The sequence below is a fragment of the Silurus meridionalis genome, chromosome 13 (genome assembly GCF_014805685.1).
Source record: "Silurus meridionalis isolate SWU-2019-XX chromosome 13, ASM1480568v1, whole genome shotgun sequence".
Lineage (NCBI taxonomy): Eukaryota > Metazoa > Chordata > Actinopteri > Siluriformes > Siluridae > Silurus > Silurus meridionalis.
This window is the reverse complement of record NC_060896.1, coordinates 7,801,777-7,823,728: the sequence shown is the minus strand read 5'-3', so window position 1 is coordinate 7,823,728 and position 21,952 is coordinate 7,801,777. Positions and strand designations below refer to the sequence as shown.

Below are 21,952 nucleotides of genomic sequence, written 5' to 3'. Positions count from 1 at the left end.
TTTGCCTATTTTGACTGGAACCTGTACCTACTGCTGCCCTCTACTGGTAGAAAAATGCTGCACATTGCTTGTACAGAATAAACAAAACAAAAACAAATAAAATAACCCATCTCTGATTGATTTTAGGCTACTTCTATGAAATCCCTTCTATTGGAGCGATTCGCATAAACACACAGGTTTTGTACAAAAGCATCATGATTCTTCTTAATGATATTTTTGGATTCACCAATTGAAAATGGGCACATGTTTGACTTGACCATATGATGTTACATACTGTACAGGAGTATTTGGACGTCCTGGGCAGACCCATGGTCCTGGCTGATGCTAAACAGGTGCAATGGACCAACGTGTACCTGGATGCTTTGGTATTTGAATTGTTTTTCAGATTATGATTGATGTTTCTGTTTATAGTATTTCTGTAGTATAGTGGGTTTTTTACTTTTATGTGTGACAACAGAATGAGTGATAAGGTTTAATAGCTATATTACAGCACCTGTTGTTTTTGACCTCTTCAGGAGCTGGGTCTGGTCATCACAGGCACTCTACCCGTCTTCAACAAAACGAAATCCAAAGAAAACGGCTCACGCATCCAGGTCTCGGTGAACTCACTGATCTCGAAACTGACCTACAAACTCTAAACAGTGCAGCTTCTGAGATATTTTCAATGACCAGAGACCAGAACACTACGCTTGACCCAAAAAGCTATTAATAGGCTTTTTCTCTGGAAATACGTGATATTTTTGTTACTTTTAGTAACAAATAATCTATTCGTTATGACGCAGAAGCCTTTATCTCCTGCATAGTAACCACCAGGACAGTAGCCTTTCGGGAAATAGACTGATATTCCCGGTAGCAGAAAGTAAATATTGTGTCCTAATGAACAATTATAGGTCAAAATAAACTGGCTGTAAACTCCTCGGCTTAGCAGCCTAGTGTTCTTTCTCTCAGTGGAATTGTGCAAAACGTGCTCACAAGCGTGATAATGGTATAAAGCATTACCCTTCTTTTCTTATGCATGAGCTGCGCTCTCTTTTCCCATCAGGATGTTACTTTGAATGTTAAACATTTATCACTAAAGCGTTAGTGACATTTAGCTGATCGTGTTAATAAGGTCGTAAGATCTTTAACACCCTCTTCCTTAACTCATTTGCTATTTGCATGTGCAACTCTGCATGAAAATGATCTCCTTCACTGTTTTTATGTAGCATGAGAACCAGCTTATTCTAGGAGTCATGGGTGTGGATGTGTCTCTGGACGATATCAAAAGGCTGACACCACGCTTCACGGTGAGCGTACAGAACGCACACACGCACGCACATACATGCATACATACAGAACATTACACACCCGATCTCTACACCCTATCTGAGCTCTCAGAACAATCACATTATAAGGCTACTTTTAGAATGCCATGTGAGTTCCACTAGACGTCTACAACACGGATGCTTACCCGGATAAGATGAATAATAATAATAATAAAAAACCCTTTTAAAAAAAGCTTTAAACCCGCAAAAATCCAAATTCATAAAAGAACCTGATGGATTTCTTATATCTCGAGTAACTTTTGCCATTTAACACATCCTTTTTTCCATTTTTTTAAATTTGCAAATTAGACAAATGATATCAACTCCCAAATGTTCATGTCTTAGGATCATTACAGCAACCCCCATGAGGGTCGACAGGGCGGTTTCCTTTGAAATTGAGCATTCTTTGGAGTTTTCAGGCACTTTTCCCTCAGAACACATGAAGTATTCCCACATATCAAGGGCCACACCCGTAATTTTTAAGGCCTGGGACAGTAGGTCCAGTCTGATGGCTAGGGGACATGAAGTACCCGTCAGCAATGTCAACAGCAGGTAGAATCACAGAATTGGCCACTGTTTGCCTACTGAATTTTCACTGCAGTCTCATCTATAACATGACAGAAGTGCCAAGACTAGCATACTGTTGTAGATTTTGGCCCATGATCCCAGTTTCTGTCCGCTTCATAAACTTATGAGCTTAAGTCTAAGTAGTAAGTCTGAGGTGCACCATTTCGAGTTTTACCACCAGTGTTTTTGCTGTCAAAATACCTTTCAGTCACAGTAAGTCATGTGTAGGCAGTGTGTGTCCAATCTTAATTTCCTGACTGCATTTACAAGACAGCTTAGTCTTCGTTAACAGCCTCACATGGAGCACAAGTCAAACTCATTGCCTATGAATTGCACAGTCTGTGCAGGCATCAAGTGATATTTCTGGCAGTTAATTTTCAGTCTTAGAGCTTCTACATGTGAGTGTAGGAGCTCTGTCTGTATCCTCACTTGTCATCACACCAGCCATTTAGTCAGATAGCATTGTATGCACCAATATCTGACTGATGGTGCAGATTTTTACAAAAACAGCAGCATTAGAAAACAATTACAATCAGATTTGAGTGCAAAACTGTGTCTATGAATCAACTTGATTAGCTGCTTGGTCATGAGGGAATTGTGGGAACCTTTTAAAGGTATGTAAGGTGATGAATATAGTATTGGTACTCATTAAAGACATGAGCAAATAGGAATAAACAGGAAGATTTAGCACGTACTGTATACTGTACGTTTTAAACATTTAAACGACTTATAGATGCATTTGAATAGCTATGAGATTTTGGACACGTTTGTGGACACCCTACCTTAGGATCTGCATGTGCAAACATCCCATTCAACATTTAGTCCCTATTTAGTCCCTATTTTTATAATAAATTTCGCTCTTCCAGGAAAAGTTTCACTAGATTTTGGAGTGTGCTTGTTGAGATTTGTGCTCTCATTCAACCACAGGAAAATATAATGCACCAAAAAAGACATCCTATACTGTTCCCTAAACTGCTACAACATTGTAGTAGCAGTTTAGGGATGAACCACATATAGCTGTGAAAGTCAGGTGTCCCAATACATTTGTACATATAGTATAGTATAGATAGACAGACAGACAGAAAATGCAGATAGTCTGTCTAAAATAAAAAGTAAACTCCTGTTATAAATTCTAGTGGATAGTCATGCTTATCCTTTTTAATAAATCTATGTATTACTGAACAAATAAGTATAGTCTATTGGTCTATTGTTCTATGGTCTGATCTTATCTAACCTTCCTCCTTCTGACTTTTCTCAGCAGACACACCCTTAAGAGGACATAAGCATTTTTATGCTTACATTATGCATTACATAAGCATCTGCTTGTACTTAAGACTTGATTTGTAAATGGCTGTGATTTTCCATTAAGCTCTGAGGAGCATTTCCAGATGAACAGACACTGATGATTAGCACACATAACTTGCCCATGATTGACAGATTCGGCCTGTGTTGAATTGAGATCTTGGACAGTTCCGATGCTCAGTGGGATTAAAACAATACTCTAAAACAATCCCTCTGACTCTGGCGATTCGGGTTACAATGGTTTGTCTATCATTATACAGGTTGTCACTTGAGTGGACGTGCGTTTCACTATTTATTTTTTCTGTCTCGTTCTGTCTGTCTGTCTCAGATCGGCCCTAATGGATATTATTTTGCAATCGATCCCAACGGCTATGTGCTGCTCCATCCGAACCTCCAGCCTAAGGTACACGTCATTGCATTATACATCATTTACGACGAAACGTTTTTTGATTGATATATTTGATTCTTTATCACTCATATATCATTTTTATATACGCTTTGTATCTATTTCTTCCACTTTTCCCTTTCCCACTATATTTCAGATCGTCTTTTAGTATGTAAAACAAGCTTTATGGATAGGCTCAGATATCCTCGTAGAAATCTTGTCTCAACAGGGCACAAAAGCCCAGACATGATTCTTTTTTTTCCCTCTTAATCTTCCTATTTCAGATGATTTGATTTCTTTACATTGACTTTTACATTGGAAAAGGTTTCAGCACATATAATAACCAGTCTTTATTACCTTATTGATCTCAGACCCCAGCCATGGTTTTGGAATGTATTACCATTTCTTCTCAGTGCATAAATATATAATCAGTGCTTGGCTAGACCTCCATCAGTGCGCCTAAGCACATGGTTTGTGTGATGGGTGCTTTTTTTTGTGCGTAACCTTTACAATTTGCCTGAAGTAGTACGCTGTAAACTGGCAGTGAACTTGCATATATGTTTCTCAATCGCTCCCAGCCATGTCCATATTGGTCCAGAGCTGTGAAGTATTACGCTGCACATGCGAGGTGTTATGGAACATTAAACGAAGCATATGTGATGAAGACAAGAAAGAACGATGTTGAGGATAAGCTAGTGTAGCCCGTTTTATTTTTCAGCGTGCATGTTGTAAAAGGAGTATTTATCACTTCAATGCTGATAACTTCCTCCCAGTTATCAAACAGCACAATTGAAGGCAGGAACAGCCGACACACGGGGGGGTCTAAGAATAGCTCAGGTGAACTCGCCGTCATGGTCGGACATAAGAGTGTGAGTTATGGCTGTGAGAGTATTTTAAACATGCGAGAATTCCTCGGTTCTAGAAGCCATGTGCACCAGAGAAAGCATGGCAGATGGTCCAGGAGTGCTGAAATAATTCAGCATGCAAAGGCAAGTGTGATGTTTGCTGTTAAATGCATAGTAGAATAACAATGCTCCAGGTCATATATATGGAGAGGATTAACTTTTACCCACCACCGAGTCAAATCAAATAAACTAAACCGAGTCGCGTAGACTGAGATAATATAATTGAGTGTTATGACAGACTTTCATGTCCTTCAGAATTTTTACCCTCCGGCATTTAGATTAAAGAGAAATAGCCATGACATTGAAAGCTCCTTTCTCTGACTCTCTTCATTCATCTGCACTGTATACCTTTTGAAAATAATCTTGAATATCAATGCACAAGTCCTTATCAATAATTATTTTTCTATTATTTATTTTTAAATGTATTTTTTCTTTTATAAAAAAACAAAGGCTGTTCAAGTGGCCAGTTTTTTTTTTCCACCACATGAATTACTCCCCATGGAGTCTTGTGTGGACTACAGGCCACGAGTTTAAAAGTGTTTACATTTTTTTCCCAGGAGCCATCTCTGATCAGTTCTGAAGGCTTGATCTCGAATGATTTGCCGTGACCCGATACTGCCTCGGCGTCTGCACGCTGATTGAGTAAGACATATAGGCACGGATTGAATCTCTGAAGCACGGACTCTATACTTGACCTTGTGCAGTGCGGATATGCTCACGCAAACGCATAAAACAACCAAAGGTGCTAGATATACTGGAATGGGTTCAAAATGCTGTGTGCGTATCCAGGAGTAAGGAACACAGGGGATGGATTTTGTCTAAGATTTCAAGAAAGGCAGCATTCAGAAAAAGTTTGGAGAATGGTGTTTTTTTTTTGTTTTTTTTTTACAGGATACTTTTGATTTTATATATCGATGAAATGGAAATGGCTTACACTCCCTTGGTGCTATTTAAGTTCACTGCACATGGGCATCTCTTCAAAGCTGTCTACTTTTTTAATGTCTACATAGTAAAATGGGGATTATAGTTTCCATGCTGTTAGATGTTCCCAATGCGTTTTATTATTTAAATGATATACAGATTCATTCTATATGCTTGCTTTTTTGTGTTTTGTGTGTGCGTTTTCATGCCTTGCATTAGAGGAGGATACACAATCGTCACATCAGATTAAATAACAAACATGCAATTACTTTCCATGAGGTGAGACAACAGTAGACCATGGAGTTGATAGACCGTAGATACAACAGTAGACTAAAGACCCTGATAGAACAGTCAATTCCATTATTATTGGCACACTTTGTGAGCAGCAAAAGATGTCTTTAAATATGTTGACAAATAATAATTGGTAAAGCATTTCCTGAAAGAAATACAAGCGCATAGTTGTGCTGAATTGACAAGGTAATGTTAAAAACTAGAGAAATCTGTTTCACTCTACCATGCAGAACATTTTTGTCCCACGACTACTGCATGTACTGATTGACTAAATGCCATTGAATGCACTTGATTTTTGTGTTAAAACATCCCGATACTTAGAATCTAAGTAGTAGATTCTAAGAATCTATTCATCTTTTTGAGAGCTCCTGTAAAAAAAACTAGCAGAACAGACTGAAGTGATTCACTTTCATATTTTACAGTAGCGTTTCTGGCTTTCTTCACAAAACAGTTTATGTTTATGATCTGAATGGTCAAAGCACTCGATTTTGGTCTTATCTGACTTATCTGTCAGAAAAGTCAAATAAAACTTCTCTTATCTGACTTGCAGTTGTAGTTTCAGTAACAGTAACAGATAAGACTCACATGTTGCATTTTGTGGCAAGCTTAGTATTGTTATTAATGTTGTTATGACTATTATGGGAATGCATAGGCAACAATTCTGTTGTATTGCATTATGTTCTTAGAAAAATTGAGTAGATGAACAAAAATGATAAAACTTAGTACATTTTATAAAATGTCCATCAGATATGCCAATATTTTTCACCAAAATTTAATAACTATTAGTTGTTTAATTAGAAATTGTGAATAATTTGTTATCACAGTGTTTTTAACCCCTTCTCCCAATGAGTGCCAATAATGATGTTGCTATATGGAATATGCATTAGATCAAGAATTTGTTTTAAATATATAGTGTAGATTAGAGTATTCCCACTAAAGTAGCAGGACTAGCATAAAACTACTTATATATCCCATCAGTATCTTAATAGTCTGTTTTGTGTCTCTTTGTAGAATAGAAACATTGCTTTAGTCTTAGTCTTTAGAGTTTTAGAGTTTCATTTGTTAGTCAGGTGTGATTGCCACTGTGTTTCCAGTTCACATCAACTAATACTTAAACATGTCTAATATCCTGATATAGTCTAGTCTAGTCAAGTCAAGTCAAGTCAAGTTTATTTCTATAGCGCTTTTCACAGCGAACATTGTCTCAAAGCAGCTTTACAGAATTTAACAGTTAAGTTAAGGTGAATGATGTGTATTTATCCCTGATGAGCAGTCATGGCGACTGTGGCAAGGAAAAACATCCTTAGATGTTATGAGGAAGAAACCTTGAGAGGAACCAGACTCAAAAGGGGAACCCATCCTCATTTGGGTGATACCAAGAGTGTGATTATAGTCTTTAAACAATACACTGAGAGTGAGAACTAACATGAGCACTGGAGTGTGTGATTATGAGTAATGTCCTTTCTACAGTCTTATACAGTTGGTTGAGATTATGGAAATAGGAGCTACTTAGCAACCCCATAAAATAACTCAACATTTGCTATCATCATAGATCCAACACCAGCTTTCCCATGCCAGAGCCTTTAAAGAGAGAGAGAGAAAGAGAGAGAGAGAGAGAGAGAGAGAGAGAGAGAGACTATTAGTAGCTGTTAATGTCATAGGTAATAATGGGAACTATGGCTCCTTCCTAATTAATTCAAATTAATTTAAAAATGCATATTATTTTTTCTATGATTTGGCTTTCTGTACATCTGTACACGGAAATAAAAAAAATGCTTTAAAAAAATAATAAATATATAAAAATGTACATTTTTACCTTGTAGTGTGAATTAAGAAAATGGAAATATAAAAGAAACAATAATGTATTTTTAGATCGTGATGCAGTCAGGTGACCAATTTACCTCGAAACAAGCAACATTATGGTCTTGGATTACTCACTACATTTATGTTACATTTATGGCATTTGGCAGATGCTTTTATCGAGACCCTAAACCTAGCTCTTAGCCACTGGTCTTTTGGCCGTCTTTTGGCCGAGGTCGTATGCCACAAAGTGGCGCCTGTTCACTACATGATGCGTAGGTCACCAATTAGATCCAGTTAACTGCCCAGTTGGCACCGTGCTGGAATTACTTCAAGAACAGTTCGCTAAAGGGTTCTCTCCTTCCACCCTAAAGGTTTACATGTCCGCTATTTTGGCTTATCATGCTCCGCTTGCCAAGCAGTCGCTAGGGAAAAACCCATTAGTGACACATTTCCTCCATGGTACCCTGAGGCTGAGGCCTTATGTGGGACCCAGAGTGCCTGTATGGGACCTGGTCGTTGTCCTGGAGGCCTTGTCTAAGCTTCCCTTAGAGCCCCTGTCTAAAATGCCCTTAAGATTTTTGACAGTCAAGACTGTTTTTCTATTAGCCCTCTTTAAAGAGGGTTGGAGACCTTCACACCCTTTCCGTGAGCCCCTCCTGTCTGCAGTTTACCCCAGGCATGGCCAGTGCCTTCCTCTACCCCAGACCGGGGTATGTCTCCAAGGTGCCTTTTGGCTGTCCCATGACCGGTCGTGTTCCAGGCATTCTATCCTTCTCCTTTTCAGGGCCCTGACCAGGAGAAGTTTAACCGGGTGTGCCCGGTGTGAGCACTGGACACATATGTCCACAGAACTGCCGTGTAGAGAAATCAGGCCAGCTGTAAAAATTGTCTTCCTGCCTATAAGCAGACATTCAGTAGGTGGATTGTGGATGCTAGCCTGAAAGGGAAAGTCTCTAGGTTACGTATGTAACCCTGGTTCCCTAAGAGAACTAGACGCTGCATCTTCAAGCCACACTTTCCTTATCCCTGCAAGTGTTTCTTTCACTTTCGAAGCTAGCGCCGTCTCCATGGCATGTGCTTTTATAGCTTCCTGGTCGTGACATCACCAAGCTTTTCCGTTGGACGGATTACACATGGGATTCAGTGCACAGAAACACGAAAGTGTTCCCAAAGCGTCTTGTTCCCCCAAATAACCATGGTTACATATGTAGCCTAGAGACGGTCATATCCAAAAACACAGTTTTCAGATCTATCTATATAATGGAGGTAACTTAATGTTTTGTGGATGTCCTACAACAATTATATACCTCTAAACTAAAAAAAAAAAAAACACAATGAGTCATTCATTTATCAATAAAAAAACCCTCATTGTCAGTGTGATTTGGTATAAGAGAAAAACAGGGCTCTCATAAGAACATTATCTATGAGGTGGCAACGGTTTGCTTTGCACTGGCGTGTTTTACACCACAAATGTCTGTTTATATTCTTAGCGCTCTCCCTGCTGTGTTTTGCTCCTTTTAAACTAATCTTTTTAAATGAATCCTTGCTGTTTTGCAGTTATTGAAATAGGGCTGCCCATTCATAGTTCATTAAGTAGGAGATGAAACATTTCAGCATTTCTTGCTGTTTGTGCCATGTTCTTTTTTTTTTTCTTTTAGCTTTGCTAATCATCTTAATGCAGCCTTTTTTCCATCTCCATCTTCATACTGAACAGAAATTATACCCATTTTATGATTCACCCTCCCAATGCTAAAGTGAATCTGGTCTACAGATTCTAGTCTGTATTATCTTTGTAAATGGTGGCACAGATGAATAAGAAATACAGAATATGGATTTAGAACAACAAAGAGACTGTAAAGCTCTGAGTAATTCATGACTACATGGTATATATTAACTGCATCTGAGCAATGCCCATCCTAATATAAATCCATCATGATACCATTAAAGTGATGTTTCGAGGAGTGACATTCCCTTGTAGTAGAGGGATTTGGGTGGGACATGGAGGAAGTTAAGGGAGTCTGTTCGAATTCTTCTTTAAACAAATCCTTCCTGTTTGTAAATCATTTCTGATTAGCCAGGGCCGTTCGGCATGGGTAATATTGGAACCAAATTTCATCCACAATGAAAGAATGTTTACATAGAGCTCTATCAATGGATAGATCTGGATGCATTATCTGTATTATGCATGTTTGATTCAGGAATGTTTCACATCTGGGCTTTGCTGGACAGATTAAAGGAGCTACTCAGTGTGAAGCTCTGAGGATAAGATCACTCCGAGCCTTTTTCCTATTCAGACCTGAAAACTAATGATTTCAGTCTAATGCCTCCATGGATCCTTTTGTACGTGATGCCACTGAGTCATACGTGAAACACATTCATTCTGTTTAAGCAGCTGTTGAACTTCAGGGTGTTACAAAAGATTCTGATAACACTTTTTAAACCATTGCCATTTCTTTAAAAACACACAGATGTTGCTTTCGATTTTGGCTCCCTTTTCAGCAATACTGTGGTGTGTGATGTGCTGCCCATGTTACCTGCAGTCCACCATAATCGTACAATAGCCTTCTATTCAGTATTTTCATATAAGAACAACATTCTTTCCTTATATATTGAAAACATTTTGAAGAAGTGTAGCTCTGAGACTGTTGGGACACCCTGCATTCGAATAGTCCGAATCAAAGGCATTTTATATGAACACCTCTGCATGAAATCATGTTCAAGGTTTTCAAGACAAAAGGTCAAGTCTTACACTCTATTGAATTGGTGTATAGTTGAGGGTCTAGCAAGGATCAACACATGAAGTTGATATGTCACTTGTAAGTAATATACTTGGCATCTCCCATTGTGTGACTTTTGGGGGTCCTTAGGTGACCTCAACACTTTGAATTTGTCCTTTTGCTGTGCCTGTCTCTCATTACTCACTCAGCTTTCAAAGTCAGCCCTGCCTGCTCACTCACTCACTTTGATTCTCTATTCCCCTTTAAGATTCCCCCTTTCTTTTTTCTCAAAAAAACCTTTTCTCTTGGTGTTTCTCTTTTTTATACATACTGTATTTTTCGGACTATAAGCCACTACTTTCTTCCCACGTTTTGAACCCTGCGGCTTAAACAACGAAGGGGCTAATTTATGGATTTTTCCTGGGTTTTTCCTGGTTTCAGAAACTTCAAGCCATAAAACTGAGCGACATAACATTAGACCAATAAAATGTCCGAACGGAAACGAAAAAAACGCACCTCACCTGTGTTCTGAGCTGCACGGCATCGGGAGAAAAAACTTCCACCGGTGGTGATTTTTAAACGCACGACGATGCCAAAAGATAAACTCTCAAGAGAAATAGCTGTGAAAGGAAGGAGGAAGACAGTGAACAATGACTTTCTTGGTAGGCTACTGTTTAGATACAAGCCATTGTAACGCGTTGTATCAGGGTCAAGGGGATAGCTCGCTAACTCCAGTTGCAACTGAAATCATATAAGCACAGACAGGTTTCCAAAACCCGTGCTTTTTTATTTTTCTTGGCAACAGCGTTACAGGTTAGTCAAAGAAACTTAGAAATGAGCATCAATAAATAATAAGGACATATTCCTTGGTCTTGCACACATGCAGTAATACCGGAAAAATGCGGCGGCAGGCTATTCCCGTGTAACAGACACTGTCTTTCGTTAAAGCCTGTGACAGGTGCGGCTTATTTATGTTCTAAATAAAAATCTTTGTAAAATTCAGTGGGTGCGGCTTATATTTGGGTGCCCTTAATAGTCCGGAAATTACGGTAATTTCTTATGTTTCTTTTCATTTTTTGTTTGTATGTTTTCCCTTTGCAGGTTGCTTTATTTCATGCTCTATTTGTTCTTTTACATTTTCTAATTGTTCCTTAATTTGATAACCACAGTAGACACAGTCCAATGAGTTGATGTGATTAGTCTACAGCTTACTTCCCATTTCATGTTTTTATAGCTGTTGTCATGTGTAATAAGAAATCAAAGTTGTTTGATATTAAATGATGACAACAGGCCTTTTATTTGATTAAGGCCACAGCAGTTTGAGGTCCAAATAAAGACAGTGACATAGTGATATGCATCAAAAAATTGTTTATAACATTATACAATGTAAATACTAAATGAAAGGGTGTACAGAAATGAAAACCTCTATCATAATAATCCTATAAAAAGTCACTGTTGGAAAATGGAATACATTTTTTTACTGTTTTTACTGTAATGAATATTATTATTTTTTAATATTATGTCATAATTTTGATCAAATCTTTTGTTAACTAGGAATAAAAAAACATTTGTGCAAAATAGAACATCAAAAAACAAGTATACAGTAAAAGGCTGAGAGAGCAGATCTTGAAATGCTTTTAAATGCGTTTGTTGTTAACACAAGCTGTTTACAAAACAAAAATGTAAATTAAAAAAAATAAAATTAAAATGCACATAATACACAATGTTTTCAAATTGTTCTTACATTTCCTTCTTTCCTTTTTTCTCATGGCCCTTTCTTTTTATCTTCCACATCCTTAACTTTTCCCATTTGCATGCTTGATCTATTGTCTGCATGAAGTAAGAATCTAACAGTTTTTTCTCAGACGTTTCCGAGTTCTCACTTCATTATGACTTTCACAAGTAATTAAATACACATTATGCACTTTATTCGGTCCAATGTCTGAAAATTTAGAGACTTTTAATCTAGCACTGACTAGAAGAGAGATTGTTTGGTCCTCTGAGGACACATTTATGACTGAATATGCATAATGTATATTTTTCACAAATGCAGCTTGTTTAATAATGAATCTTTTAGCTCATTCTATCATTCTGTAAACGCGTAAGATAACATTCAACTCCGCAGGGGATTAAACCCAGAGGTAGTGCCTGGGCCTCTATTAGTTTTATGGTGCATAAAAGTATGACATTTTTAATGTTATAAAACAAAAAGCTGAATACATATTTTCCTGTTTTGTAAAACGCAAAGGTTGCAGATTAAGTTCTAAGCAAGAAAGTAACTTGCACATATACTTGAATCTGAAACAGAATGGCTGTCTAAGATCTGTGAAAAGCTCATGGTCTTTAATTGCATTATATAGTTGTTTTAGGTTCTACTTTGTTGCTCAGTGTTGTAGATGTGTCAGTAACCTTATTGTCATTTTTTGTTAGAATCCCAAATTTCAGGAGCCGGTCACTCTGGACTTCCTGGATGCTGAGTTAGAAAATGATATTAAAGTCGAGGTAAAGAAACACACATGCAAACAGAAACACTTAAAAAATCCATAGTGATTTTACAGCTTCCCAGTGAGAGTGTGTGACAGATTTAGGATTAATTGGTGATTTTCCGGATGAATAAAATAGCAATTCACTGTATACAGATAATCCACAACCCTATATGCAAGAGCTTTGCAGAGTGGCAGATGTGGCATTTAAAATGAAATACTTATAATACATTTTACAGTGTACCACTGCATTCGACTCTTCAGCTGTTTTGATGTGGGTGCCATGTGGTAGGTGGGTGTCCTTCTGTGTTTAGATACACAGTACAGTGTAACAACAGGCTGTTAGGGCTTTGAAAGTTTGTTGCTTGGGCACATCTAATGTGCCCAAGTGTTCTGGAACAAATCCATCCTTCCCCCAATTGAGAAATGAAAAACATGGATCTCAACATGTTTTATAATACATTACTTAAGCTTGAGACAACCCTAAGACAACCCTACAGAACATGCTGGACTGGTAAAGTGCACTTCAGATGTGGAATGCTTTTAGAGATAGGAAAGGACATGTCTGGATATAAATTACTTTTTCTATTAAATGATGAATCAAATGATTACTTGTTTATTCTCGTTTAGATACGAACAAAGATGATCGACAGGGTCCCTGGTGAGCAGAAGAAGATCGAAACCCTGGTGAAATCTCAGGATGAGGTAGGTAAACATTCATCCTGAAATACGTGATTTGTTTTCTTTCCTCTGTGCAGTTCATTTCTGTTTTTCCGTCTTTTTTTCTTTTTTCTGCTGTCAGAGGTACATTGATCGAGGAGTGAGAACTTACACATGGGTGCCAGTCAATGGCACAGACTACAGGTATGTAGACCTTATACATCTGGTGCATTCTTGCTTGTTAAGCCCATTTGTCTTGACATCAACATTGATTTGTTAGCTTAAAGGGCAATTCCACAGATTTTTCAACATTTTACAGCGTAATTTGCTTGTTCAGAAGCAAACACAAAGAATGGACGAGTGTTTGAGTCAACATCAGACAACTTTTTTTTAATCATTGCATTGTGGGACAAAGTACAATCATCTTGGAAACTTTAGGAAAGCAACATTTATTTTACATTTATGGCATTTGGCAGATGCCCTTATCCATAGTTACTTACATTTATCTCATTCATACAACTGAGCAGCTATGGGGTTAAGGGCCTTGCTCAGGGGCCCAGGAGTAGCAGCTTGGTATGGCTGGGATTTGAACTTACGACCTTAGGAGCCAAAGTTCCAAGCCTTAACCACCAAGCTACCACATTGTGAGAAATGTTAGTCACATTAAAATAGCAATAAATAGTTTTTTGCCAGAAATGGGTTTTCCTTCCAATCAGGGACTGAACTATAAAATTATAGGATAATTAAATAAAAAAAATATATAAAAAAAATATGAATCAATCTGCTAATTAGCCAACCCGCTTTTCTACTTTTACCACAGTAAATAAGGCAACGCATCAAAATTCAATATTATGCAAATCCTCTAATATTATAAACCCAGATAAATATATTTTATTGGCTATGGATACAAAACAAATTCCTCAGCAATTCTTTAAAGGGTTCCTTGTTTTTCAAAAGAGGTCCTACTCACGACTGTTTCCGACAGGGAAGCAAATTGTAGTAGGGTTTTACATAGAGTCTTTTTCCAAAACAACAAAGTAGGAAACTATGAGGGTATATCCTTTGGAATGGAATGGTGTACATCCCTCCCTCCAGTTTTAGAGATTCGTGGAATCTATGCCAAGACACACATCTGTATGTTATATCATAAAATAGCTTTAAGGCAGCCACAATATATTTGTAACCATTTTGCAATAACATGCTGTGGGTGACATTTCAAGACATGAAGGTTTATAAAACCTTGGAAACTCTATTTGCTGTAAGTAGAATGGTGGATATCAAACACTCAGTGTCTGTTCACTTTACAACAAGCAAACTATACACAAAATTAGAAAAAATCTGAATTTCCCTTTAATTTATTGATATATTCTGTGTACCTGTGTGTTTGTTCGTGTGTTTGTTTGTGTGTGTGTGTGTGTGTGTGTGTGTGTGTGTGTGTGTGTGTGTGTGTGTGTGTGTGTGCGTGTGTGTTCTATAGTTTGGCCTTGGTTTTGCCTGAGTACAACATGCACTACATCCAAGCAAACCTAGGGGACATAGAGCAAGCCATGTGTGAGTATCAGTACTAATTTGGAGTGTTTTTTGACTGTCACTCCTCTGCTGTGCATTATAATAAAATGGGCAATCTCAGCTGTGATTGTTCTTTTTTTGCATTAGAAATGCACTCCAGACCTTTTCATGTTGTCTCTGTATGATTAAAGCTTTCAAAGTATTTTGTTAATGCCATAAGTCACTAAACGTACAGTTTGTGATGTTTGAAGGTATTCATAGACGTTTAAAGTTCCATTCAAAGATAATAGCATTTAAATGATACTTTAGAAAAAGGTTGGGTAAGAAACAACTTGATACTTTCAATTAAAATGTATCGGGATTAAACTCTCCATTTATGACTGAAAAGGTATAGTACAGAAGACATTTTTTTTTTTGACACAGTACAACCCCAGTTTCTAAAAACTGGGACACTGTTCTAAAATGTAAATAAAAACAAAATGCTAATATTTGCAAATCTTAAATCCGTATTCTATTCACAATAAAGCAAAAAACAAAACAAAAAATTTCTTTTAAAATGTACAATTTTAAGAAAAAAAAAAAAGGTCATTTTGAATTTTATAGCTGCAACATGTCTGAAAAAAGTTGTGAAGGGCCAACAAAAGTCTGTTGGAGAAACATTTAGGTTAACTGACAACAAGTCAGTAGTACCTCTTGGGTATAAATAATGTATTTATTTTGGAATTAGACTTGTATGTAGAAGAGACATTAAAGTTTAATTACATATCAAATTTGAGATCACTCAAGGCCCTCCTTTATCTATGCTGAGGTTATTAAATGTAATTCCTGATATAATGCAGAAGTTTCCCCTCATCCGGAACATATATACTTTTTTAAAAATTGACTCTCCAAGTCAAAATGATATCTCTTTGGCCTTCTTTTGGAAAGAAGCAACAAAATGCTGCCACGTCTGCACTTCTTTTTGCTTTCCTGTCAGGTTTAGACAGATTATTATGTGTGGTACTGGCTCCTGTTAAGTATGCTAGGATTGTTGATGGGGGCTGTAGTTTCACCAGACTAAAAGAACTCTTGCAAAACAGAGACATTGTCTTCAGTTCAGGTTGAGGGAAACAGCTGTCTGATGGTACAAGCTGTTTTTGCCGACTGCTCTGCTTGAGAGCAGAACTCCATCAGAAAGAGAGTCACCACAGATACTTCCTGTACTTGCTGAAAAGCAGCATTATACATGAGCACATGGACTTTGTGGCTCTACTGAGAAAATGCTCAGTCCGACCTGGTGCTGAAATACCAAACTTTTGGATTTGACAAATTCAGATTAGACACGTGGCAAAAGGTGTTATGGCTCTTTCCATGCTCTTAGAAGCTACTTAGGTTATTTATAAAGTTTAATAATAGCAAATCACCAGATCTGCATAGGAATGCAGAGGATGCTGTACAGACTGCATGTACATACTGGAAACATGACATCCGTACACAGAAATTTAATTTAAGATCTGGGAAAAATTTGGCAACTCACATGTGGATCTCTTCGACTATCCCAAATCAGCTCATTGCCAAATGTGATTGTTTGTGGTGTAGTCTGGCAACTTTTAGGGACAAGATAAATGGGCAATTTGACTTTATGTACAATGTGCATTTTTGCATTTCTCTTGATTATTTGTTTCTTCAATGAACACTGGTCATAAAGTGTGCTCATTGCCAGCAGGGGTTTGGTTTCCACTCCTAATTTCAATGTTCAAAAGGCAGTTAGACATCAGACCTCAGAACTTTCTATCTATTACAAATTAAGTTATGAAGAGCTCCTTGTCTAAGCAGAGACTGAACCACTGAAGGTTCCCCAATGAGCCATAATTTTTTTGTCTCTTGCACAAACCTGATATAGATCAGCCTTTACCTTTTGAACATGTACAAGTTGGATTTAAATGTAAACTTCTCATGCCATTCGGCAGCAAGTTTTTGTATGTGATTGATGATCCGAGAGTGTGTTGCAGATGTGCATGGATGAGGTCTGTCTCTTTGTGTCTCTGTCACTCTGCCTGTCTTTCCTTCTATCCTTTGCTGTAAGTCAGTCAAGCGCATATTTATGATGTTGTAAAGGCCCAGGTGAAGATGGCTCAGAGGGTGTAGAACGGGGTCATGTCTCTGTGTGTTTCCTCTCAGCGTTTGTGGTTCTCCACAGATCTCCTGGATGGTTTAAAAGCCTGAATGAATGCTCAGTGAGCTCCAGGGGGCTCGTTTAGCCGAGTTGAAAGTTAAAAAGTGAAGCCTAGGCATGCCCGCCAAGAGATGTTTGGCTCCGGAGAGTTGTGCAGAGTGATGAGAAGAGCATGTGAACAGAAATCATTGGAAACACAAACATTGTTCCTCATGAGCATTGTCGCTTTGTTCCTCTTACTATTGTAATGCCCAGTAGTATTCTAGTATTACTGTGAAGTTTGCTTAGTCGCTTTATTTGTAGGCAAATGCAGAAAGAAAAAAGAAGTGAAAACACAGTGTAGCAAAACTAATGCCACTATAGTAGTTTCTATATATCATACTGCACACTGCAGGAGTTCATAAACAGACATACACATACAGTACATATCCCTGCTGAGAAAAGTCCTATTAACATGTCTAATTGCATGCGGGTTCAGGTAAATCCTGTAATATTAAGCAGTGAGTGCAGCGTCTTGTCATTATGTCTCGTCTGATCATAAGTCTCTTTAAATCCTGGGTCCATTAAGCATAGTACAGTGATGAAAGAGTAGGATATATGGTCACGAACAAATGGTCTTTAAAGAGAGTTAGAGGCAGACTCTCTATGAAAAACATTTCCAGATTCTGACAGACTACCGTTAAAACATTAATTTACAAAAATCTTATAAAGGATTATAATAAAAAAATGGGCATTAAATTCCATTATCAAATAATTTAAATGTGTGGCTATAGAAAAGAAAGAAACAGTATCAGCCATTGCATCCTAACAGTTAACTTTTAGTTTTAACCAGGCTTGAGAAAATGTTTTACCAAAGCTGTTTTAACAATAATCCCAGAGATGGGCAGTAACGAAGTGCAACTATTTTGTTACTGTACTTAAGTAGATTTCTGGTATCAGTATTTTACTTTACTATTTATTTTTCTGGCAAATTTTATATATTTGCGCCTGGTTTCTCTGAAGTTGTTTTTTCTTCTCATATAGTTTTTCATTAAAGACAGCTCTGCATTCAGACTTTTTTACAAAGCTGCTTTGGGACAATGTCAATTTTTAGTAGCGCAAAACATTTTTGTAGAATCTAACTCAATTGAAAAGCAGTCAGTGCTGAAAACTCTGGGACTTGGCAACCCCATTCCTCTCTCAATAACCAAGTGCCTAGTAACTGGTGAGCCATAATCAGTCAACGAATTTTAATAAAATTAATTTTTCTTATAAAATGTTGCCAGTTGTAATCACGTTACAGATGTGGCAAACCCTCTGGAGTAATCTATTATCTTCAACGTAACCTTGATATGGTGCAGGATAAGGGGAAGTTTTTTGGTGCAGGATGAGGGTATTTTTTATTTCCTCATTCTTGCTGTCTGGAGATTTCTGGTTGTTGTCTTTATGCCATATTGTCTCTGTTGCTATTCGTGTTGAAAGAAGGAATTACACACTTGCTCATCACCCTCCAGCTGGAACTCTACACTGTCTCTATTTGAAAGCCAGTTGTTTGGCTTTAGAGGAACTGTGTCAAGTCTGCACGTTTTATATGCAATGACTTGTTGAAATATTGTGTTCACAGTACTGGTTGGTTCATAACTCTATCTTTCTCTTTCCTGGGTAACCTGTGGGATTTACACTGTAGGGCACAAGGGCAAGTATAGCGCTTACCTCTTGTCTGTCTCTTCTTTGGTTTCAGTTTTTCTTTTTATCTTTCCACATGTTTGCATGACTCACTTATTCATTACATACACCTTATGGCATGATAAGGAATGTGCATGTGTGAGAGCGTTCTATGTCTTTATAGTACTACGAATGATAGTACTAATAATGTTGAATGAAAATGAATGGCTTGTAATGATGGATTCCAGTTTGTTACTTTTTACTGTTTATCTGCATGTATCTTGTGGATATTGCTTTTGCGTGTGACGGTTGATGTGTATTAGTGCAGTGAGGTTTGAGGTTGTGACTTGCCATCCCTTTTTTTCTGCAGTCTCAGATACTATGCAGGTGGAGAAGTTTGAGGATTATGGCTACACGTTTATAGCACCCAGGTAGGTCTCTGCTCCATCCTCATTCTCTCATACACAAAAACACAGAGACTTGACTGCAAGTTTAGACCTCCCAAAGCTTATGTAATGTTGGGTTTATCCTAGGTTTTACCTCTAAGCACACAGCCCAGATTTAATATAGCCGCACCAAACAATATACACTATATTGCCAAAAGTTTGCGGACACCTAGTTATAAGTATTGTATGTGCTTTTTCAGCATCGCATTCCACATTTAGTTCCAATTTTCTCTTATAAGTTCCTCCACTCTTCTGGGAAGATGTTCAACTAGATTTTGGATTGTGCTTGTAGAGATTTGTGTTCATTAGCCACAAGGGTGTAAGTAATATCAGTTACGGATGTAGGGTGAAGAGGCCTGGGGTGCAGTCATTTTGATAATACATCCAAAAGGTGTTCAGTAGGGTTGAGATCATTGCTTTATAGCAGGCTACTCAAGATCTTTCTCTCCAAACCATGCAAACCATAGCTTTAAGGAGCTCACTTTGTGCACAGGTGCATTGCCATACTGGAACAGATTTGGGCTTTCAAATAAACTAAAATGTTTATTATAGTAGTGGTGACAGTTTAAAAAAGAACCACATATAGCAGAAAAGGTCAGGTGACCCAATACTTTTGTCCATATATTGTATATCTGATTAATCTAGGCAGTGAGCGTCTATTTTTTTAATTGCATTACTTTTTTTGCTTTTGTGTTGGATAAACTTGCAATGACTTTCTGTAGAGAATATTGCCAGGACCTGAAACCCTCCACGAACAACATTCAATTCCTCATGGATGTCAACCAATACATCGACAAGAGAACACCCAATGATCCAATGTGTAAGTGCACATTTGACACCTGACAAACATTTGTATGATAGAAACGAATCGAACTTTGTCACCCTGAGATCAGTATCATTTCAACCCAACACAATGAAACATGGTGGTGTTAGTAGCATGTTGGAGGATTTGCTTTTCAGCAGCAGATTTGCTTTTCAAATCCAGATAATTAATTAAAGTGTTCCAGGGACATACTGTAAACACAAATAATTTACATAAAAGTAATGAAGGATTACAGTGATGAAATTGAACCATGTAACAAAACTCACCTTGGTGTTTAGATCACGTCTTCCTTTACATGAGCTCTCTCTGAAATCATTATCAAAGCTCTGATACATTTACAACCCTGAAGGAAGTAAATCGATGAATGATCTCATGCTGTTGGAGACGAGTGTCCTTTTTCTTATACTTGCTTGCTCAGGTGCTTTCCCACTCATGTGATGTCATTTTGTGTCTTATTCACTCACTGTGAAGGTGACTCTGGAGTGCACTTGATTTAAAGTAGCCTTTGTGATTGATTAGTCTGTTCTGGAACATCATTACTGTCTCTGTTACCCTCTTGCTCAGATTCTAATGATTCACTGCTTATCTCATCCTATCTCATACATACACTAACACACTCACACACACACACTAGCTTTTAAAGCTTTTAAGGTTTTTTTTTTTTTTCGAAAAATATAATTTTTTTTTTTTTATTTTATTTTAATATAAACATCATGCTGAGTATTTTCATAGCAGTAGAGTGCTTTGACAATTATTGATCATTGTCCAGAACAAATCGGCTCCAATCATTGCCATGCCACGTTCGACTATTCATTATTTGCTTTCATAAAGTTACGAAGTGTTCAACATTTGTTCTGCACACATCATCTACTTTTTCACACATTGCATGTGCATGATATTAGTCTGTATCCCAAAAATCTGCTTTGCTTTTTTATTCTGTAAATGTAAATCAGAACATAATCAAATTCTTTAAGAATAGAAAATATACAATTGCATGTTCTTTGAGAGAATATTGGCACAGCAGGCATATTGTCACCTTATTCCCCATTTCCTAAAACATGCCAGTAGGTGGATTGGTTGCATAAAATGTTCTTGAAGTAGGAGAGTGTGTCTGTGTATATGTGTGTGTGTGTGTGTGTCTGACCATACATGCTCTATTCCTGCACTGCACCCAGAAAACAATGCAGATTCATGGCAACCCTGACCAGCAGAAAGAAGTTAATATAGATACATTAATGATACATACGGTACATAATGCTTTTCTATTTTTCAGGTAATGTGACTTTGCTGAACAGGTTGTTACTGGACGCTGGTCTCACAGCTGAACTGGTCAATCTCTGGAAAAAACAGAGTGTGTAAGTCTACATAATATATGTCATTATAAAAAAAAAATATTATGGTGAACTTTAACCTTAAATTCACTCCAGACTTTTAAGTTTAGACAAATGGAGTTGTATAACTGTCATAAATTTACATTTGAAGACATTTGGAACTTAAGTAAATTTGAATCAGTGTGTTGAATAGTCCTATTTTATAGCAAACTTTACTTAAAGTAGCCTATTATATTGAAGTTATGATGGGGTGAGAATGTAATTGAAATACAGTAGTTTATAAAATTGCTAAATTATTTTTTCAGATAAAAAAAAAAAGAAATTTAGCTCTGTTGCTGTCAAGCTCTTGAACAGTTCTGATGCAGTCATGTTATTGGTTACAATACATTCACCTCACTTAATAAAACAGGTGTTGTCAAGGAGTTCGGGACAACGTTCTGAAAAAGCAGGCTTTGGTTATAACAAACTTCTCAAACTCTGAACATCTTTCAAATCCACTGTGATAAAAGGCAGGATGCAGTTCACCATGTAAAGAAGGCATTAGTCAGAGAGGCAACCAAGGGGCCAGCTGTAACTTTAGTGGGAAATGCTGTAAACAGGACAGTCCTGTCCTTGACATTTGAAAAAGCTGTGTATTATGGAGATGTAGGGAAATCAAGCCATTACTGGAAAATATAAATACATAAAATCTCAATTGGAGGCATAG

The 21,952-nt window shown here is 37.4% G+C and overlaps 1 protein-coding gene across 8 annotated transcripts in view; it reads left to right on the top strand.

Annotated features, from left to right (window-relative positions):
- The window catches only part of LOC124395491 (voltage-dependent calcium channel subunit alpha-2/delta-1), a 111,654-nt gene that overhangs the window by 73,168 nt on the left and 16,534 nt on the right, over positions 1–21,952 (top strand). For 2 of the 8 annotated variants that reach the window (XM_046864015.1, XM_046864011.1), the window contains exons 14-27: positions 127–176; positions 282–365; positions 516–593; positions 1,206–1,286; positions 3,502–3,576; positions 5,604–5,663; positions 12,641–12,697; positions 13,309–13,383; positions 13,481–13,542; positions 14,816–14,889; positions 18,669–18,677; positions 19,017–19,077; positions 19,815–19,912; positions 21,189–21,270. In XM_046864015.1, coding sequence (XP_046719971.1) covers positions 127–176; positions 282–365; positions 516–593; positions 1,206–1,286; positions 3,502–3,576; positions 5,604–5,663; positions 12,641–12,697; positions 13,309–13,383; positions 13,481–13,542; positions 14,816–14,889; positions 18,669–18,677; positions 19,017–19,077; positions 19,815–19,912; positions 21,189–21,270 — 946 coding nt within the window. Of the gene's footprint in view, positions 1–126; positions 177–281; positions 366–515; positions 594–1,205; positions 1,287–3,501; positions 3,577–5,603; positions 5,664–12,625; positions 12,698–13,308; positions 13,384–13,480; positions 13,543–14,815; positions 14,890–18,668; positions 18,678–19,016; positions 19,078–19,814; positions 19,913–21,188; positions 21,271–21,952 lie in introns of all 8 variants that reach the window. The other 6 variants (XM_046864012.1, XM_046864009.1, XM_046864016.1 and 3 more) reach the window with 4 other exon arrangements.